This window comes from Neopsephotus bourkii, unplaced genomic scaffold (genome assembly GCF_033783945.1).
Source record: "Neopsephotus bourkii isolate Nb327-2 ecotype Australia unplaced genomic scaffold, CSIRO-AGI_Nbou_v1 NB_107, whole genome shotgun sequence".
In the NCBI taxonomy this organism is placed as follows: domain Eukaryota; kingdom Metazoa; phylum Chordata; class Aves; order Psittaciformes; family Psittacidae; genus Neopsephotus; species Neopsephotus bourkii.
Genome location: NW_026900624.1, coordinates 6,519,666 through 6,541,901, shown reverse-complemented (window position 1 = coordinate 6,541,901; position 22,236 = coordinate 6,519,666). Strand labels below are relative to the sequence as shown.

Sequence of the window (22,236 nt, the reverse complement as noted above, 5' to 3'; positions counted from 1 at the left end):
TATATGAGTTTTTAAATCCACAACTTATGCACGTTTGTGACTTCAGTAAACTTCTGCCTTTCAACCCTGAATGAATAAATATCTCTCTATCTTCAGATATGTATCTCTACTTTATGGAAAGATACTTACATTTTGCTGTTTGCGTAAATATATTTGTCAGACCACTGCTATGTTTGCTATGAATTACAAATTCCTTTTCCCTGTTATTTGGATGTACTAAAAAATGCTTAAGGACCTTTTACTATAATTCATTATCCATACAAAACTCATTGTTGAGCATGGACACATGAGCAGTTTAGGATTAGATCATAAACTGTTCAGGACACAGCTCTCCCCACATTCCAGAATTACACCAGTATAGAGAAAGTCACTGAGCCAATAATTGTAAAGAATCAGACTCACTGAGTAACAGAAGGTTAAAAAGCCATATAGTTTCAAAATCTTTTCACTACAGCATGTTACCAAAATAAACACTTAACTCAGGAACATATGGGTTTGTTATATCTCAGCAGAACAGCTCAATTATTTGAGTTCAACTGACACCGCATTGCTGTATTATTTGCAAACTATTTTATACCAACATCAACAGTGCAGCACAAATACTGTGTTTGCACAATGTATTACAGAAACACTAATCTTTTTCTCTTTAAAGTACATATGCATCTCTGTAAGATCCAGGTCTTCGTGTTGCAAATAAGACACCTAAGCTATTAAAAAAATGTTTTTGTCTGTTATGTGTTCAATATTGGCAACAACAGTTTTACAGAATGGATTTTTAATGTGGTAGTGACAGGGGAACAGATTGCTATGGCAACAGCAAAGATGAAAATTCTTAACCTGAATGGATCGTCACTGAAGTAATTGCAGGGGTTTTTTACCCATTCTACATCCATTTTACAACTTGAACACAGCATTCAACCTTGAGCTTGCTTTATATAAATGCCAAGCACTATAAGCAGCCTCCAAGTTCATTTGGCTTAAAACTTGCTGCACCTTACCTCAATAATCCAGGATAGTTGCTGTCCTCTAGCTAACTTAACCATCTGAATGCTATTATTTTTCCACATAGAACACCAGTAAAAGCTCTGTGCACTGGGATATAACTTTGAGGCTCCTGCAAGATGTGTATGCATATGTATTTTTTCTTTCCTTCTAGACTTCTATAAAAGTGGAAATAATTTTTCATTTCAAAATATGGTCAAATGACTGTGCATGTTGTTTTTAATAATATGGTGGAATAATGGCATCTTTCAGTTTCACAGCCAGACTGTATGCAAAGAGACTGCAATTCAGACACCTAGTTTGTGTAAACGGTAATTTAAATGGAATTTCATGGGCATTTACAGATTTCTCTTCCAGCTTTTCAAAGGGTTTGTTTTCCCCACTTTCTTTCTTTTTACTCAGAATTCCTTAATCATGCTCTCTTATGCACATCTATTATTGTTATGAAGTAGACAATCAGAAACACAAGTCCTATTTTTTTTTTAAATATCAGTATTTTTTAACCATCCTTTCTTTAGACACTAAAATACCATTTAAAGCAACCCTCATTATAGCCAATTAACAACGACTCAAACTGCACAAGATGCTTTTGCACTCTAACAGCCTACAACTGCTCTCATTGCCCACTACATGGCCCAGAACCAGGGTAGCCACAGGTATCAAGAGGCAAGGTATCACCTTAAATTCCACACCTGCTTTGAAAACAACTGTATACCAAATTCTTAGTTGCTGATGAGGTCTTGATACTCATCCTTTTCAATACCACTCATCTGCAAGAAAACCCACAGTGGTATCAAAACTCATGATGGTAGCAGAGGAGTACATGGAGAGGTGATACAAACAATTTTCTGCTTTTACTGTGGCTCTTAGGCTTTTCAGAGCACCCTAGAAGTTATGTCTGCTTTTACCATGGCTTTTGGACTTTTCAGACCACTATCTACTTGCCACTTGCACATTCCCATCTGGGTAAACTCAAAAGTATAAACTGTGTGAACACCCTGTGGGTGTGTACTCTGGCAAAGGAAAAACGTGATGAATAAAGTTCATGAGTTTCCTTGGTTCAGAAATCCCACTGATTACTTATGCAAGAGGATAGACAGCTGTACCAAATATGAGTTCTTAAGCTCCGCTTCCACCAATTATTTACTGGTTAGGTTTTGGATTTTTTAAGGCACCATAATTTTTATCAAAGGAAAGTAAGGAATTTTCCACAGTCATCTCACTCTAAATTTCTGAAAAGAAAGAAAAAATAAAAAAGAAAAAGAAAGTTTGCCTGTGTGACTGCTTTAGCGTGCACACACCTGTTCTGTGAGGTCAAGCTTTATTCAGAAATCTTATTCAATTAATTAAGTCTCCACCTCCAGCACAAATAAGTATAGTTTCACTGAGCTGCAACAACAACGCTCAGCATCTGTGATCACACCTATAGTCTCTTGCTCAGATGATTCATAATAGATTTGCTATTTAACTACTAAACTGTTCTAGGTTGATGTTGTTTTTAATGACTAATGTCTTCAAATTACTTATTCTCTGTTCAGTCTGCAGAAATGTTTCTGAGCAAAGGGGAAAATGTGTGCACAGCGTGTCACACAAAGCAGTTCTCCCTCAAGTGAGTTGACACGTAAGTGAAAATCTTCATCAGAGCCCCAGAAACTGCTAAAGTACTACTGCTCTACCCCAGTTGCAGGACATGAGGATTAGGATATGGGAAGAGAAGGCAGGGGGAGGGAAAATAAAGGAGGAAACAACCATCATTCTTTAGTGATTTAGGAATCCTCACCTATCAGAATGGCCCATGTAGCCTATTAGGAGCTACAGAAAAATTATCTTCCAAATTATTCCACTTTAGCACCCACAAGGTGCTAGAACTGCTTTTGCAGTTCTTGCTCTGGGTTTTTATTATGTATTCTTCAGTCACTCTGAAGAACTGGAAAACATGAGGGAAGTGACAGCCTGAGATGATCTAATTCCTCACTGCCAACAGTCCCTTTTGTCAGGCCCGGAGCTGAACTAATTCAGCTTGCTAACCAGGATAAAGAAAGTTTTCTGCTAGTTGAATTTGCTTAGGAAAGTATCTAATAGGCACAGTATAAAGGCAAGGGTTAAAGCAAGGATTCTTAGCTGGGGGGGGGGGGAGGGATGGATGGACAAAGACCACAAAGGCAGAGGAACAGAAAAATGGAATGATGGTTCCAACCTTTTTTGAAGTATGGAAGATGTCAAATCAGTTCAGCCATAATAACTGGATGTTATTACCAAAAGTAAATTCCTTGAGCATAGAACCTGGTGAAGGAACATGAAGACTTTGCCTGAATTATATATAAAGTGTGTATAAACATGACTAGCTTAAAAATCTACTGTTAATATATTTAGTTGTAAAATGAAGCAATAACTTTCTCAGGAAATGTTAATTTGTATGGGCAGCACCTCCCATTAGCTTCCTCCATTTTTTGTGTAGGCAGACTACTCAGCAATATTGAGCCACTTGCCCGTCAATAAAACCCAGTGGAAAATACTGCTTTAGTACAGAATGGCAGAATTATCGTTGCTATTGAATTTTTAACTTTGGTATTCCACAGTCCTAGGATTGCAGCTGTGAAAAATCATTGCAGATACTGGTATGTATCAGCCTTCTTTGAATTAGAAGAAAAAACTGAAATACAGCAGCACCTCATTTAGTTTTGGAGTGTGATAAACTACAGTATTCACTTACAAATGTAACTGATTCTTTGATGATCCAAAGGCTGGCCTTTAATGCCGATTTGTTCAGACAGCAACAGGATTTGGCAAATTTATGCTTACATAAATAAATTCATACATACATATATAAGATATATATATATATAATATATACATGTGAATACATGAACACACATTTCAGAACACATAATAATATATTGAACATAATATTTTTCCAGAGTTGTAAATAACCAAAGTGAGGACCAGTGGAGTGTATTACAATAATAGAGCGAGGAAATTTTGGAGTTAGTAAGTAGAAAAACTCCTCTTCCTCCTGAGCTGCTGCATTAATATTAGTACCAGCAGAACTAGTTTTATAAACACTAAAGTCAGCAAAGGTTCCTCTGTTTCTGAGCCTCAAAATTGCATCTGTTCTGAAGTGCAGAAATTATAAGAAGAAAAACAGAAAAAATCAAACTACAACTCTGGTCTACTATCTAGCCCATGTGACTGTTTCTGGCTTCATCCTGCTAGTCCTAGATAAACCTGGATACTGGGACGCCTTTCAAGGTCCTAGTAAGTCGAGTTTCAGAAAACGACCTAATGTGCCTCTATTCAACCTAGCTCCAGCTAAAGAGCTCAAAATCACCTTCTCACCCCCACCCCCTAAGCAGCTACCAAGCCTTAAAGACAATAAAATCCTGATGTGCTTCATATTTATCCATTAATGTTCTCTGGACACCTGAAAGTTTGCTTCTTGGCAAGCACGGAAACATCACGTTTGAGGTGGCAACAACTCTGTACCTTGAACTGAATCCACAAACACATGAAAGTATGCATGGTACAATGCCCAGCTCTTAGGTGCCTTACTGCAGGTCTCAATTAGGCATCCAAGTTTCCCTGTGTAGGGTATCCAGAGTTTGATGGGGCACTTTGGGAAGAAATTTGTAAATCAGCACCCTAGGGCAGAAGATAGATGTCTAGATAGATGTGTTCAATAGGAGTATTTTACTGTGCTACTGACTCCAGGCCTTGGTACTTTGCTCTGAAAGAGGTCTCCTGTTCACTGGGATTCACCTCCTTGAGCCCCTCCCTGGAGTGTAATAGGTGTTCAACCACTTTCATTCAAAACACACTCCAAGAAAGCTATACTTTCCTTTCTTCCTCCTTCACATCTTTCCCTTCAACCAGCTTCTCAGGAGTTCATTCACTCCAGAGAATGATTTCAATTCCTATAATCACACATGGCTCTGTAAGCCATTTAACCATCAGAACATACTTGGGAGAAAGACTCTTCTTCCAAGATTTTCTTCAAAATTAGTCAGTGAGAGAAGAATGTGGTCTTATGGCCCAGTGGTTAGAGAACACTTTGGGGAAAAGACAACCCACAGTTCCGACCAATGTTTTGACCACCTTGCTGTTCAACGCTGTTATCAGCACAATAGTTCTTACAATGCCCCAGTGCACACATTTTGGCACATAGGGAACATGGGTAGTAGAAATAGAGACATTATGGATTTCACCTGAATTCAGACTTGGCAGCTACTGAGCAGAGTCTGAAGATCTAAGTTTTGAAGTCCAGACAGCTAGGTCCATTTCAACACTGAAGTACTTCTAAAGATCTAGTTTGAAACTCTTCTGATAGAAATAAAAGATGGGAGAAAATATGCCCTATTTTTCAGCTATATGTGCTGTGTTTTCAGCTTGCATACTTTGCAAATTAGATAGCACAACAATAATGCCTTCATAAAGGCAGAACCATGAACCTTAGCTCAGAGATCAGGACTTCAACCCAGTCATTCTCAGACCTAAAAGGAAGAAATTGTGTTGTTTGGTTTTGGTGGGTTTTTTTGCTGGGTTTTGGGTTGTTTTTTTTATTTATTTTTTGGGTGGCTTTTTTTGGGTGGGGGGTTAGTTGGTTTTGTTGTTTTGTTGGGTTTCTCTTTAACTGGAAAATGGTATCTTAAATCCCAAATAATTGGGAGACAAAAGAGAACTTTACCACCTGAAATTTCTATTAATTTTTTAGACTGACTGACTCTTACTCACACAGGGTTATTTATGTCCTGACACTGACCCAAAAGCAAAATACTAGTAAGGGATGCTACTCAAGTCTTCAGTCATCTTCTACTTACAGACATGAAATTTCTGTATAAGCCTCCATCTTGATGGTGCAAACTGAAAAATCATAAAATTTAGGATGAATAGGGTTTTTTAAGTTCCTTTTCAAAGAAAATGCAATAATAATGATTATTAATGGCATACAAAGCCTATTGTGTTACTATTAGGAAAACGGTAGTGATGCAGTCTTGTAGATTAGCTCTGCTGGTATGAATCTAAATTCACTGTACTTGACTTCAGTAGAGATACTACAAATTCATTTATTTTAAAATGTTCATAAAATTTGTTGAGTAATACTTTATTATTAGGAAGACTTATAAACTTACTGAAGGACATGTATATCAAGACAAAGGTTGCTTCTTCTTCTGTGTAATAACTTCTAAATTCAGAAACAATTTCTAGAAACAGGCTGGAGGAACTAGAGTTTAAGCTCATATTCCTCAAGATCTGAGAACAAAGTATAAACACTTTGAGCCATCATACTGATAGCTCAAAGCCATTTACTCTGGCTTTAAAGCCCACATTATGAACACAAAAAACCTGAAACCTTTTATCTTCTCATACTTAATACAGAGGCTGGGCTTTTTCCAGCAATACTAACAAATGCAGTGTCTAATTTCCTTTATAATAAGAAACATTAGAAAGTAACACAAGTCAACAAAATATAGATTATTTGCTTATATTTTGAAAAGAAAAGCACAGGGGAAAATGAATAGTAATGTTTCATTCTGAAGAAAACATTGTAAAAGCAAATAGGGTCATGGGAATTTTTATTAGACGGCATGCTAATTAATTACTACATATATCCTTCAAAAATCATACCCCATAGTATCCCTAACAAATTTCTACAATGTTCTCATTGCTATTAAAATAGCTGTCTTTAAAAAATACTTTAGTGTACCAATTCTTTAAAGAGAAATGAATATTACATTAAATTAAATAAGGCTTATTTGTGGTTTTATTTTTCAACTTAAGGACAGAAACACTTAAGGAAAGATCATTACATAGTCATTATCATTTCAGCAAACTACAGGAAACATGATATTACTTAAATTTTATCAAAGCTGTCATGAACTTTCTGGTACTACCTGTTCAATCACTGCTAGTTCAGTGATTCTGCATGTAAAAATGAACTTATGTCCAAATCAGCCAGTCTCGTTGTTTTATTCAGTGAGGGATGCAGCAATCAAATTTTTTGTAATATCACTATCCATTACTATATGTGCAAATTTGATAACACAGTCACTGAACTGGGGTCTTACTAAAATCAAACAGGCTAAACAGAGGTCTATAAAAAGCATCTTATTGAGGGATAAAAAAAAAAAAACAAACAAAACAAAACAGTTGCACCCATTAACTAAATGTCTTGTATAAAAGCAGTAGGAACATGCTCTTGCTTTCACTTGTCAAATCTCCAAGGGCAATAAATATTGTCCAAATGGCCAAAGAATTAGAATAATCAAAAAGATTAAGATCCCATCACAGAAAAGCAGGTAAATACAAACTCAGTTACAAGCACGTGATTAATCCTACAAAAAATGTGAATTATACACATTAAACTCAGTATGCTCAAGTAAGACTTGAACCCGTTTTCTGAAATTACTGATACTGAAGACTGACTGTAAGCTCAAAGAAAAGAATTTTGGTTTGTCTTACCTTGCTTGGTACCTGGCTTATTTTAAAAGGGTCTATGTTTCGGTTTTCATAATGATAAAAATCCAAGTCCAATGCAAGTCTTCCTACTCAGAGGGCAAAAACGTGACTCAAGACTACAGTGTACCTTCTGCACAGGAATTATCTGCACTGAAAGAACATCAAGCCTAAGAGTGATTTAAAAGCAGTCAAAGAAGAAACAGGCTCATGATAAATAAAAGTTAGTAACTACACTTTTCCCACCCATACACACATAGATGAGTATCAAAAACCACACGATATAGCTGTTAACAGGCATCCGCCAACACTCTGTCCTTGTCACTGATAGAAATATATCTATCTTGCCATTCAGCTATTCTCTAAATTTAGAGATGAGCAAATTTGGTTAAATTTGGATCAGATCACTTTCTGACTCACATTATCCTGCAAGTTGGCAATCCTTTGCACGTCACACAAAAAAAGGCCACTGAATGTAATACACAGTCTCTTACTTTTATGAGGCACTGCAAACAGTCAAAGCAAGGAATACAAAAATATATCATTAAACAACAGGAAACCCATACAAACACTTCTGATATAAACAGCAGAACAGTGCTTATGAAATATGCATCCAGAGAGCCAAATCTTTAACTAGTGAAAACTCACAGAACTCCATCATTTTGAGCACAACTATCTGATTCCTAGGGAGTGAGGGTCTGGCCTTCCTTATAGGAATACCTCCACAGACAGAATTTTTTTCCCTGTCTCTTTCACACGCACAAACACTTTTAATTGCTTATTGTGTAGCAATTTAACTTCAATTTTTATAAAATGGCTGTGATGTGAAGAAAAGATAACAACTAAACCCTAACATCAATAAGTGCTAATAAATATTAATATAACATAAGCACCACTTTTATTGCAATGTGAAACCAGTTTATTATCCACAGATGATATCAAATTGCTGCCTTTATTACTGTCAGGAATGACTTCTAAGATATTTCTATTTACTACTTGAATATTCATCAGCACTCTGTATTTACAGCATCTAGTCTCCCTCTCTCTATGCCTGCCCCACATTTATACATAAAATAATTTAAGAGCAGTATTTTCTGATGCAGTTTTCCAATTAATTTAGACACAAATGCATATTATGAGATTAATAGCAGACCAATTGCTAAATCTGATGCAGTTATAACACCAACAGAAAATCTTATCATGCTTGTATTTGCAATATGAACACTGAAAAAAAGGTAAATACAGAGTTTGCAGACTGGTATCAAACACTCAAATTCCTTCAAATTATTCAACTACCGACGAACTCAGTGGATAATGAAAAACCACCTTTTGACAATAAACTAAAACGTTTGGCAACATTCCAAAGCCTTTCATTTCCTAAAGTGGTGACTTTTATTAAAGTAACAGTATATAAGCGGATGTTTTTATGCATCCTGTAATTTAGAAAACCTAAGAGATGATTTCCCCATCCCCAAAGTTGATCATCTTTCATTACAACAAACTGCACTTCAAGTCACACACCCCTCAAATTTTTTATCCATCCCCTCGCATTCTTTTCCCCCCATTTTAAATGGAACTACCTTGAAAATTCTGACATTTTCAAGAATGCCTGCCTGGTAATTTCTGTGAGGCACAGACAGCCTCCAATTACAATGAAATAACTATAGTGTATTACCATTTTTAGAGCATTCTTTGGTTTTCTGAAGTGAATCAAAGCTCTCCATGGGAGCTACTCTGATAAGCGTCAGAAGAATAATGTGCTATAAACTCTAAGCATTAGAACAAGGGATTAAGAACTTTGCTTACATGGATGATATCTAAGCATGTATAAAAATATCCTAGAAACTCCCTTAACAGGACTGCCTATATATTCCTACATTTTAAGACTTCCCCTGTTAGCAAGTTTAAATAGGTCCCCCAAAAAAGGCATGAAATTCAAGGAAATGCATTTCTCTCCTTTCACCTGGTCTCTTGTTTGGCTCTCTATACATAGGCCAGGTAATCACTTCTGGCTATAAGGATCCATATATACAAAGAAGCTGAGACCTCTGTCATTCTTCTGCCGTATCAGAAATCACTGGCAAAACAAAAGTAATTTTAGTTAATGTACTTCCACTCATGTTCCTCAGTAGAGCTTTTTCCCAGACACTTGCAGGAGGAAAACCAATTCCATCAACACTGAATTAGCACATCCATACCTACATCCCACTTCACATGAACCTACAGAGAGGATGCTCAGTGACACAAAGGCTGCAGATGACAGAACCATAGCACGGTCTCCAAAACTGGGACTTCCTATTGTTTCCAGTTTAAGTTCTTGCAGCATGGTGTTCGTTTGCCAATCCCCACAGAAACAAATTTGGAAAGATTGCTCCTAGATTCTTACACCGAGGCATCAGACAGTCAGTGTGAGTCCACTTTTGCTTATCCTTTCCTGCTGAATACTCAGATGCCTCCACTGGAAATTTTTGGCTACGTAAGGAATATCATGTTGGGCCTGATCAGTTCCTGAGAGTATTTATTCAGTCTTTAATAACAGTGGGAGTTTGACCCTATTGCAGACCAAATGAAAATGCAGACATAGAAAAGCAGAAATCCATGCACATTAGATGCATTGACCATATATGTATGCCTGGGATATTTAAAAGGAAGCCATTTATAATCAAGAAGCATAAGTGCTTATTCTGAATTTGACATTTAAATATCCCATCAACAGCAACCAGCATTGCAAAACGGTTTAATTAACCTGAAAGGATGTAATTTTATGCTATTTAGCAAGAAATACAAATTTTAAAGTGTTTTTACGCAGTATATATCCAAGTAGTAAGGCCAAATCCTGCTCTTAGCTACCCATATTTAAACATGGGGTAGATACAATTAACTCCATTAATAAACCTGAAGATGGTGCAAATACAAGCAGAGTCTGTCCCACATATTCAATAATCCATTTCATAAAATTGCCATGCTTTTTACAACATTCTAATGGTAAAGATAAAAGTTAGTAAAAAACAGTGACAATATGGATCACTGGATGGTCAGTGGGGCTGTGAATCCGTGGGGTTTCCCCTCTCCTTGCATTTTTTATGCAATCTGGCTGACCCACCTGTCCTTCTCTAAATTTACAAATACCTAATTCAGTTCCAAGTTCCAACCAGAATCGCTGGTCCAGGTGAAAATGTTGTGGAAAGAATAATAGTAGTACACTGCCAGGCTCTCCTTGTGATGATCTTTGCTGCCCCTGTGCTGGAGCTGTAGCTATTATGGATCTCTGAACAGTATGCAGAACCCAACACCCTAACCCTAATCAGAAGAGCACCTGGCAGCTCATGCTAATGTCCCAAGAACAATGGATGTCCCGGATGAGAAAGGTGTGGAAAGAAGCAATGGTGTCGCAGTGCCATGCTCCTCTTGGCATGCCATTTGCAGCCCCAATGTCCCTGGAGCTGTAGGCTTTATGACAGTCTGAACTTTAACCCTAACCCTAATCAAAATGGCACCTTGAAGCTGAGTTTTCAGTCCCATGCACCAAGGCTGGTCCAGATGAAAGAAGCACTGAATGATTAATAGTGGTACAATTCCATGCTCTCCTTATGTTGGGTTTAGCAGGCCCAGTGTCCCTGGAGATGCAGGCATTAGAGATGTCTGAACAGTGATGCTTACCCGAATCTAAATGTCACATTGGACCTAATTTTAAAGTCCCAATCACCATGACTGGCCCAGATCAGAAAGGTGTGGACCAAGCAATGTCTTTGCAGTGCCGTGCTCTACTCGGCATGAATTTTGCAGCCCAAGTGTCCCTGTCTATGTAGGCTTTATGAGTGCCTAAAGCCTAACCCTAACACTAACCCTAACCCTAATCTAAATGGAACCTTGCACCTGAGTTTCAAGTCCCAGCCAGAATGGTTGGGCCAGATGAAAATGTTGTGGAAAGAATAATAGTGGTACACTGCCAGGCTCTCCTTGTAATGATCTTTGCTGCCCCGGTGTTGCAACTGTAGCTATTACGGTCTCTGAACAGTTTGCAAAACCCAACACCCTAACCCTAATCAGAAGAGCACCTGGCAGCTTATGCTAATGTCCCAAGAACAATGGCTGGCCCAGACAGGAAAGGTAATGGAAGAAGCAATGTTGGTGCAGAGCCGTGCTCGATTAGGCATGCCTTTTGCCCCCCGAGGAGCTGTACCTATTATGGATCTCTGAACAGTATGCAGAACCCAACACCCTAACCCTAATCAGAAGAGCACCTGGCAGCTGATGCGAATGTCCCAAGTACAAAGGATGTCCCGGATGAGAAAGGTGTGGAAAGAAGCAATGTTGTTGCAGTGCCATGCTCCTCTTGGCATGCCATTTGAAGCCCCAATGTCTCTGGAGCTGTAGGCTTTATGACAGTCTGAACGGTAACCCTAAACCTAAAATAATGGAACCTTGGAGCTGCATTTACAGTCCCAAGCACCAAAGCTGGTCCAGATGAAAGAAGTGCTGAATGATTAATAGCGGTACGATTCCATGCTCTCCTTATGTTGGGTTTAGCAGGCCCAGTGTCCCTGGAGATGCAGGCATTAGATAGAGATCTTGGAACAGTGACGCTTACCCGAATGTAACGGCCCGTTGGACCTAAGTTTAAAATCCCAATCACCATGCCTGGCCCAGATAAGAGAGGTGTGGACCAAGCAATGTCTTTGCAGTGCTGTGCTCTACTCGGCATGAATTTTGCAGCCCAAGTGTCCCTGTCTATGTAGGCTTTATAAGTGTCTAAAGCCTAACCCTAACCCTAACCCTAAATCTAATCTAAATGGATCCTTGGACCTGAGTTTCAAGTCCCAACCAGAATGGGTGGACCAAATGAAAATGTGGTGGAAAGAATAATACTGGTACACTGCCAGGCTCTCCTTGTGATGATCTTTGCTGCCCCGGTGTTGCAGCTGTAGCTATTACAGATCTCTGAACAGTTTGCAAAACCCAACACCCTAACCCTAATCAGAAGAGCACCTGGCAGCTCATGCTAATGTCCCAAGAACGATGGATGGCCCAGACAAGAAAGGTAATGGAAGAAGTAATGTTGGTGTAGAGCCGTGCTCTATTAGGCATTACTTTTGCAGCCCAAATGTCCCTGGATCTGTAGCCTTTATGACAGCATAAACGATAACCCTAACCCTAACCCTAAATCTAAATGGCACCTTGGAGCTTACTTTAGGGTCCTAATCACCATGCTGTCCCAGATGAGAAAGGTGTGGAACAAGCAATGTCTTTGCTGTGTAGTGCTCCTTTAGGCATGACTTTTGCAACCGAAATGTTTCTGTCTGTGTAGGTTTTATAAGTTCCTGAACCCTCCTGAAGATAACTTGCATTAAAGCTAACAAAGGATGATGCAGGAGACTGAATATTTTATATTGAATTCTTTGAGGTCCAGAACTAAAATAACCTGATTTCTTCGTCCTGCTCATTCTCACAGTGTTCCTGACATCCTTTTGAAAGCCCAAGAGGCGTGATCCACTTGACAGAATATCATAATGTGATGGATTAATCTCTGCTGTTTGACTCCAGAATTCACTTTATCTCTCTGCACTCTTATTCGCCCACAAATTTTGTCTTGCCTGCTTGCATTACATGTTTTTTTAGCAGAAGATCTCCATTAAAATGTAAGTCTTCAATGTCTGCTATGGAGACCAAACAGGAAGGCTAATTGAGTAGTTTTCGAATCTGTTCCAACTCTCTGCTCTATACGTGCATCTGTGTGTCCCCAGGCAAAACACTTGGCCCCAGGTACCACAAGCAGAATTCCTAGTGGGATTTAGGACAGGGAATACTTCAGAGAATCTCTGCTTGTTTTAATCTCTGCAAAGTTCTTGGCACAAAATTCCCTGCCTATGCTACTACCCACAGCAGCTCAAGTGGGATCCCAGAGAAGGATTCTGGTCCTTAGGAGCTCTCCACAGACAGGAGACTTTTCAGGAGGATTATACGTCAGAATTCCTCTGTCTACAGTAACTCTGGTTTATGAACCCATGGGCATGACAACAAGTGCAGTACCACAACCATCTCATCATTGGGCCTCCCTGCTAAAAATCTTCCTGCCACAGGCTTTCTTTGTAGTTCTCTCCTGCTTTGTTATTCTTAATAGAACACTGTTACCACACCAAATTGTCCTCATAATCTGGCAGAAGCAGATGGGTAGCTCAAGAGTGCCAATTTCCCCCCCCTCCCCGGGAGATCCAGCCCCCACTTCACATTTGATGGGATTGTAAAAAACAGCACAATTTGGGGAAAGTCCATAGGAACTGTCACCCACACAAAACAATCACTGCTCTGCTCCTCCAGGAGAGGCATTCAGAACCCAGCACAGTGCCAGACAAAATGAAACACAAGTGAGCCCTCAACAAAACTCTTCAATATCTTGAAATTAATAAGCCATTGCTGATCATCCCACACCTGGAGAAAGATGTGACTGGTATGACAGTAAGACCAGAAGCCAGGTACTCCAGAAACACAATTTTGCTGGTACATTACAACAGACATTACAGATAGCCTGGTACACTTCTGTTGCCAACAAGACTGCCAGTCCTCCTGTTCATTGCCAAAATTACCATGGTAGTCATAACCCATAGTGCAGCGTCTTCATTCTTCCCCTCCCCTAGACTCTTTTGGAGCCTCTGGATCTTTCTTTCATCCTTCCCTGTGCACAGCAGTTATTTCCACCTGTGCCTTGGCACACTGAGATCAATGTGGATGCTGAAAATTGAACACTAGATCAAGAACTATGGGGCAGTATGGGGCAAAGAGCTATGTCAAGAAAGGCCAGTAGTGTTGCTGTCAATACAAGGATCGTTCCCAAGCAACCCCTAGGAGCTTCCTGTGAAGAAGCATAAATTGATCTTTTATTTCTCAGTTTTCCAACAGCAAAATGTGGAATAATAGCACCTTAGTCATAATAATTCCATATTGTGAGGACAAATTAACTATTGCCATGTACTCAAGACACTCTGGCAACATGGATCATAGAATAAAGCTATCTATAGCCACATAACCAATACAGATAAAAATATCTATAAATAAAAACTCTAAGTACTACTGCAATAAAAATAATAAATACAAGTGAAAAAGACTTAGTCATACACACATGTGGATTTCCAATTATGGAGGAAGCACTTTTACAGAGACCAGAGTGGAGCACATTAAGTGGGATGGTGAAGAGAAAGGTAATAAATCATTCTACAAATAAATTATTCTGAAAAACAGCCATCACAGGCAGAGTTATGTTCTTAAACTTCTGGAATGCAGTTTTTTCTAGTAAATTTCTAGCTAAGAATTATATATGAGCATCCTCCTACATGTACAAACCCCACTTTTTCCTGGAACAAAACATGGACATCCATGTAGCCTGCTCAATCTAAACACGGATGCAAGTAGTTCTTTGAGGTGTGGAGTTAATGAAGCATTTGTGGAGAACGGTTTACTATCCTGCCAAGAATTTATAGCACTATAAATCCTCATACAGTATTTTACTTTGAAATAACCTCCCTGTATAGACAAACCCCAAGACACAACAGCACATGTGCATGGGGAAGCTTGCCAAACTTTTCTCCAGCTGACCCAAGGAATACACATGTGAGAAGGGAAGCATGGAGAAGAGAAGATTTTATGCTGCTGTTCATGGAGCTCCGATTTCAGTGGAGGGAGTCGGTGCCTTACTAAGATATTTTCTAAGAGCCACAAAGAGTAATAGAGGCTGGAGCATCACACCAGGAACACAGACAAGAGACAGATCTTTTATTACAGCAGTATCCAAATACCCCTGCATCTAATATCCACTTCACACTTCAGAAGCCTCTGGGACCAGTATACACACACAACACGACAGGTATATTCAGAGAATACTGCTGGGCTGCACAGATATAGGTAAGATAGCAAACATCTCTCTGGAACTAAAGAAGTAGAACTGCCTGAGAGCTGCCTGAGAGGCAAAGGTTACCTTCAGCAGCACCCAGCATACTGCTTCCAGGACACTGACAGAGCCATTCTGCATCACATTCTTCTGGGGCAATGTTGTGTGCCTGTACCATGGTGCTTCATGGCCCAGGGGATGCACATATATATATATATATCCTGAAAAGCAACCAAGTGGTCTGAAAGCTGTATTCCCCTCTTTTTGCTTGTTTTCCCAATGGCTGGCTGATCCAACTGTCTTTTAACTGGCAAAAAGGCTTTCTGCTTTCCCTAAACTAGGTTTTGGGATGCCTGCTGGCCCTCAGTTTTGCTGTTTTGAAGAGAATGAGGAGGGGCATTTTCTTTACCCAGCACATTGTTCCAGCACAGCAGATGGGGCCTTGTCCTTCAGCAAAGCAACCTCAGATCCTGCTTTCAGTCAGAAAATGGTGGCTAGGACAGAAAATAGCAAATACCACAAAAATACAATTGCAATAAAAATGTCATTTGAGAGGTTTATACTAAAATCTTTTTATACCAAGAGTACTTTGTAGGTACAGGCATGCTGACATCCTACAACTACCCAGTAGCTCTAGGGCATTCTCTATACAGAACAGCCATAGCTGTTCTCTGAAGGCAAAGCAGTCCTAGCGTGTATACAGCATATGCCAGCAAAATTCAGCTTATGCCAGCAAAATTCTACTTTTGCCAGCAAAATTCTGCTTTTGCCAACATAACTTGCTCCAGATCATCAAAACGAAGCTCTAACCTTCATTCCTCTAAGCAGGAGAAAGAGCTATACCCATGACATCCCTGCACATTTACTTTCATCAATGTAGCTCCATCAGTCATGTCTTCATACACTGGATTGACACTTAAAGGCTGCCAAGGAATAGTGTAGACCTAGCACTAGTTTCTGGAGCTCACAATTTCTAATGCTTACAGATCTCAATCTTTGTTAATATTTCAACATTTCCTGCTTCTAATAAAACATATGATATATACCTAAACAATCTTCCAGTATGTTATGTGTATATTTACTTAGATACTTTTTTCAGTGCAGATATGGCTTCCATTACAGTCAACAACGTTTCAAAATCACAAAAACAACAGCCTAAAACGAAAGTGCTGACATGCAGCTACCCGAATTCTGTAACAAATTTACATTTAATACTATCTATATTTGAAAGTTCTGTATTCAGGTTACAGTGTTCAATGGCCTATTTTTTTTTCCAGCATCTTATTCTTCCTGCTTGATACCACTTGAGATGACCGTACACACATCCAGATCCCCTTAAATGCTTTCAAGCAGAAACCACTGTTCAGAAACTCATAACATTACATTTCATGCCCTTGCCATTTCCCTCACTTCGCAGACACAGAGGAATAGGCCACATCAGTAATCTCATTTACTACTATCAGCTTGCCACCTTAACCCAGTTTGCAGAAAGCTGTCGTTATCCCCCACCTCCAAACTTCAGTCATTTGAGCAGAAAAAAAAATACTTTTCTGAGCCATAACAATGTCAAAAAGCACCCCCCCCCCCAAAAAAAAAAAGAAGATAAAGTAAATCCTTATTAATAAATATCAACTACAGTGACTGTAGTTAAGGTGTTACTGCTTTGATTTGTAATCACCACTCTGGGAACAATCAAGAATACTGAGCATGAAGCAAGAACAGAGGTGTTTGTTTTTTTTACTGGACCCAAAAAAGAAACCTTGCAAACCAAAACAGTTTGGGTAAAAGAGTGATAATTAACATGCAATCCAGCACTAAACTTCCTGACAGCTTAGGACCAAAGGTCAGTTTGCATTTACTTGAATTTATAACTTAGTATTTCTAATTGTTCTTATTCATGCCTGCTGACTACTACCCTCAATAGAAGAAACCATATATATATCTAGTTTTATATAGTTTATATATATACATAATACAGTTTTCTGCCTTAGAAATTTGCCATTGCTCAGTTTCTTCTTCCAGAAACCATTAATATATTCAGATACTAAATCACAAAACCGCATTAGTTGAAAACTTGCAGTGAGAAGACATTCGTAAAGTAAAACACCGAACCTCTAGCAAAACCAAGGCAAACCCCTAGTGCTGGACACTATTCCCATGCTACTCCAATAACAGCAAGCTTCTGCCTAAAATGAAGCTGTTCTTTGTGAGAAAAGTTGTAATGACAGGTCAAATACTGTTTCAAGTTTGAGAGAACATAAAATAAAACTTATGCATGAGCACCAGTGTACTGCAGATGGTACTACACTGCCAAGTGCAAAATCATAGAATCATAGAATAGTTAGGGTTAGAAAAGACCTTAAGATCATCAAGTTCCAACTCCTCTGCCATGAACAGGGACACCTCATGTTAAACCATCTCACCCAAGGCTTCATCCAACCTGGCCTTGAACACTTCCAGGGATGCAGTATTCACAGCTTCCTTGGGCAACCCATTCCAGTGCCTCACCACCCTAACAGGAAAGAATTTCCTCCTTATATCCAATCTAAACTTGCCCTGTTTAAGTTTTAACCCATTACCCCTTGTCCTATCACTACAGTCCCCAATGAAGAATCCATCCCCAGCATCCCTATAGGCCCCCTTCAGATACTGGAAGGCTGCTATGAGGTCTCCACGCAGCCTTCTCTTCTCCAGGCTGAACAGCCCCAACTTTCTCAGCCTGTCTTCATACGGGAGGTGCTCCAGTCCCCTGATCATCCTCGTGGCCCTCCTTTGGATACCATGGATAATTCAACAGCATGGTAGTTTACCAGGTTAGAAAGTCTTTAACAACACTTAGAGAAGTTACAAGCTTGCAGGCAACTGTTCTAAACAGCAATGTTCTCCAGCACCTGGCACTGTTAGGTCACTATTGAGGATAAATACATTAAATATGATTTCAAGCTTCTTCTTTCACTGATTTGGTTCTTTTTTTTCCTATGGCTCCTGACAGCGACAGTAAAAGATAGCCTTTCACAAAATGATAGACCACTGAAATACTGAAACTTTTATCTTTTATATGATTATCATTTATATAGTTATTTCCAGGATTCTATGAAATATCTACTAGGATAGTCTCAAGTATCTTTCCAATAAAGCATAAAAACCACCTTCAATAAAGGAAATTACCCTGCATGAATACAAAGCAGGGATTCAAAATAAAAGTTCCCCACACAGCTAGTTTAGTGTATCAGCTAAAGACAACGCCATTTCTCCAGAAAAATGACAGGACAATCTGCTTCCCAAAGTGGATGGATGTGCCTTCCATTTGTTAGAGGATGCAGCAGGTGATGGCAGTCAGGTGAAGTTCCCGATGAGTGGAAAAAGGGAAATATAACCTCCATTTTCAAGAAAAGGAAAATGGATGACCCGGGGAATTACAGACCAGTCAGTCTCACCTCTGTGCCTGGCAAAATCTTGGAGCAGATCCTCCTGGAAGGCATGCTAAGGCACATGAAAAACAACAAGGTGCTTGGTGACAGCCAGCATGGCTTCACTAAGGGGAAATCCTGCCTAACCAATTTGGTGGCCTTCTATGATGCTACAGAACTGATGGACAGGGGTAGAGCAGTTGATGTCATCTACCTGCACTTGTGTAAAGCGCTCGACACTGTCCCACACAACATCCTTGTCTCTAAATTGGAGAGACACCAATTTGATAGATGGACCACTCGTTGGGTAAAGAACTGGCTGGATGGTCGCACACAAACAGTTGTGGTCCAGCTGGAGACCAGTAACAAGTGGTGTCCCTCAGGGATCGGTGTTGGGACCGGACCAGTCTTGTTCAACATCTTTGTTGGTGACAGGGACAGTCGGATTGAGTGCACCCTCAGCAAGTTTGCCGATGACACCAAGCTGTGTGGTTCGGTTGATACACTGGAGGGAAGGAATGCCATCCAGAGGGACCTTGACATGCTTGTGAGGTGGGCTGATGCCAACCCCATGAAGTTTACCCATGCCAAGTGCAAGGTCCTACACCTGAGTCGGAGCAATCCCAGGCACAGCTACAGGCTGGGCAGAGAAGAGATTCAGAGCAGCCCTGCGGAGAAGGACATGGGGGTGCTGGTCGATGAGAAAATGAACATGACCCGGCAGTGTGCGCTTGCAGCCCAAAAGGCCAACTGCATCCTGGGCTGCATTAAAAGAAGAGTGATCAGCAGGTCAAAGGAGGTGATCCTGCCCCTTTATTCTGCTCTCGTGAGACCTCACTTGGAGTATTGTGTACAGTTCTGGTGTCCTCAACATAAAAAGGACATGAAACTGTTGGAACAAGTCCAGAGGAGGGCCACAAGGATGATCAGGGGACTGGAGCACCTCCCGTATGAAGATAGGCTGAGAAAGTTGGTACTCTTCAGCCTGGAGAAGAGAAGGCTGCATGGAGACCTCATAGCAGCCTTCCAGTATCTGAAGGGGGCCTATAGGGATGCTGGGGATGGACTCTTCATTAGGGACTGTAGTGATAGAACAACGGGTAATGGCTTAAAACTTAAATAGGGGAAGTTTAGATTGGATATAAGGAAAAAGTTCTTTACTGTAAGGGTGCTGAGGCACTGGAATGTGTTGCCCAGGGAAGCTGTGAATGCTCCATTCCTGGCAGTGTTCAAGGCCGGGTTAGACAGAGCCTTGGGTGACAAGGTTTAATGTGAAGTGTCCCTGCCCATGGCAGGGGGGTTGGAACTAGATGATGTTAAGGTCCTTTCCAATCGCAACTATTCTATGATTCTATGGTCATTCCCTGTCCAGTGTTTAGGAAGGGGCCTCCTGGGTATTAAGAAGCCTCAAGCATTCCAACATAGCCTTAATTTACAAATGTCAGGTACAGTTTGCCTATTGCCCTTATCCATCTTGTGTTGTTCTTTCCTGATTATTAGGGATTTGTATCCTGAGCTTGTGAAGGGGAATTACAGTACAAAAACCCAAGAGTACCCCAGGTTCTACATGAAGAAAGTAGAAAAGCAAACCACATTTCAAGTGACAGCAATAATAGTTTACATCCTCTTCTCCAAAGTTTCAGGAAGGCTTTGTCACTTTCTTCACATTTTAACATCATTAGCATCATTGCCTTCTCTTGACACATAGTGTGACTGGAGCGAGAACTTCTTTTGTGTGGCTGTTAACAGACTGCACAAAATGACGTGTCCAGCAAACAGCACCCCTTCCTCTTTTGACCTCCTTTCACAAATTCAACCCATTCATTGGATATTAGATTATTGAGAAAATGGGCATTAAAGACATACTTATAGATACATCTGAAGCTGGAAACAACAGCCTGCCAGCTCCCATACAGATGTGCTTTTGGTCTCTCTGCCTAAGTGAGGGAAGGCATCGACACACACCATGGGTACCTGAAATGCCAGCACAGCCAAGAGACTCTCCGCCCCTGTGACCAGTCTCAAACCTTGCAGCGTTGCAACCAACATTTCTTTATGTATCACCCTGTTGTTTCTAAAGAACTGCTGCTTAATCAGAAAAACAGCGACAGAACTGGGGGCAAGCAACAAGAAGCAACCAACTCCCCCCTGCCCAGCACAGCTCTCCTCGGCCAAGGGCCCGCATCCCATCCACGTTGCCAGAAGTGATAGGACCTGTCTGTCTCCCAGAACGCCCGCAACCCGGGGCTTCAGCCCAGTTCCCGCTCTACCTCAGGCAGGACGGGGAATACCCCGTACACCAAGGGGGCAAACACCCACACTCGCTACGGGACGGAAGCTCACAGTAACACCATGGGCAGAAGCCCCCCCCCCCCCCCCTTTCCAAGGCAGCGGAGCGAATGCCTATAACCTGGGAGCACTTGGAGCCCCACCATCACCCGTAGCCCCCACAACGCTCCCCCTCCTCCAGCAGCCGCCCCTCCCAGCCCTCTCGGGGCGCCGGCCCCGCCTCGTCCCGCCCCCCGCGGCGGCGGAGTCCGCAGCGCACCGCCCCCCTCCTTCCTGGCGCTACCTGTGCGTTGGAGCCGAGCTCGGGCGGCCGCCGGGCGCCGAGCAGCTTGGCCGTGGTCTGCAGGTTGATGGGGGCGGTCTGCGGGGGCTCCACGCCCAGCCCGCCGTTGAGGTGCGCCGTCACCATCGCGATGGGCGCCTTGGCCGGCACAACGGAGATGGCCAGGCTCTGGCCGGGGCTGCCGCTGGGGCTCCCGCCGCCACCGCTGCCGCCGCCACCGCCACCGCCGGGTGCCTTGAGGAGAGCCGGGACGCCGCCGGGCTTGGCGCTGCCGCTGGCGCCGGTGCCCACCAGCACGGCCGCGGGGCAGTTCCGCACCGCCAGCTTCTGCCAGGGGAGAGAAGGGGAGAGAGAAGCGGCATCGTCACTCGCCGGGCTGCAGCCGGATCCCGGCCCCCCGGCCCCGCTCGGTCCTCCCGAGCGCAGCGGCTGGATCGGCCCTGCCGGGCTCGGCCCCGGCAACACGGGTTTGGGTTTCTTCCCCCTTAATGTTATTATTATTATTATTATTACTGTATTTTTAAGGTAGTTCTTTATGGAAGGGCGGGCGGGCAGGGGACAAGGTTGCGCTTTCCCTCCTCGCTCGGGAAGCTGCTGTTTACTTGGGGTTTCCAGAGTCTTTTGGTATCTGTTTATGCCCGGAACTACTGATCCGCGTAAAGGTCTAGATAATACTGCAGTTTAATTGACAATAGAAGGCTTAACGTTATTTTCAACTTCCTCTTCCATTGGTCTGAAAGTCCCTTACACGTGCTCACCTTACCCCCAGCGCTTCGCTATTTCTCCTGTTCTTTCAACCTCACGTCGGAGTCGACTGGTTTCCCTTTAACTTCCCCTCTCTTCACAAACTTCCACTACTTGTTTTGTTTTGTTCCCCCCTGCCTTCCCACCCACCCCCCCCCCCCCCCAGCTAACTTTTT

The 22,236-nt window shown here is 41.5% G+C and overlaps 1 protein-coding gene across 3 annotated transcripts in view; it reads right to left on the bottom strand.

Moving 5' to 3' along the window:
* PHF21B (PHD finger protein 21B) overlaps positions 1-22,236 on the bottom strand; it is a 164,894-nt gene that overhangs the window by 45,405 nt on the left and 97,253 nt on the right. For all 3 annotated transcript variants that reach the window (XM_061358969.1, XM_061358953.1, XM_061358959.1), the window contains one exon: positions 21,317-21,643. In XM_061358969.1, the coding sequence (XP_061214953.1) occupies positions 21,317-21,643 (327 nt within the window). The remainder of the gene's footprint in view (positions 1-21,316; positions 21,644-22,236) is intronic.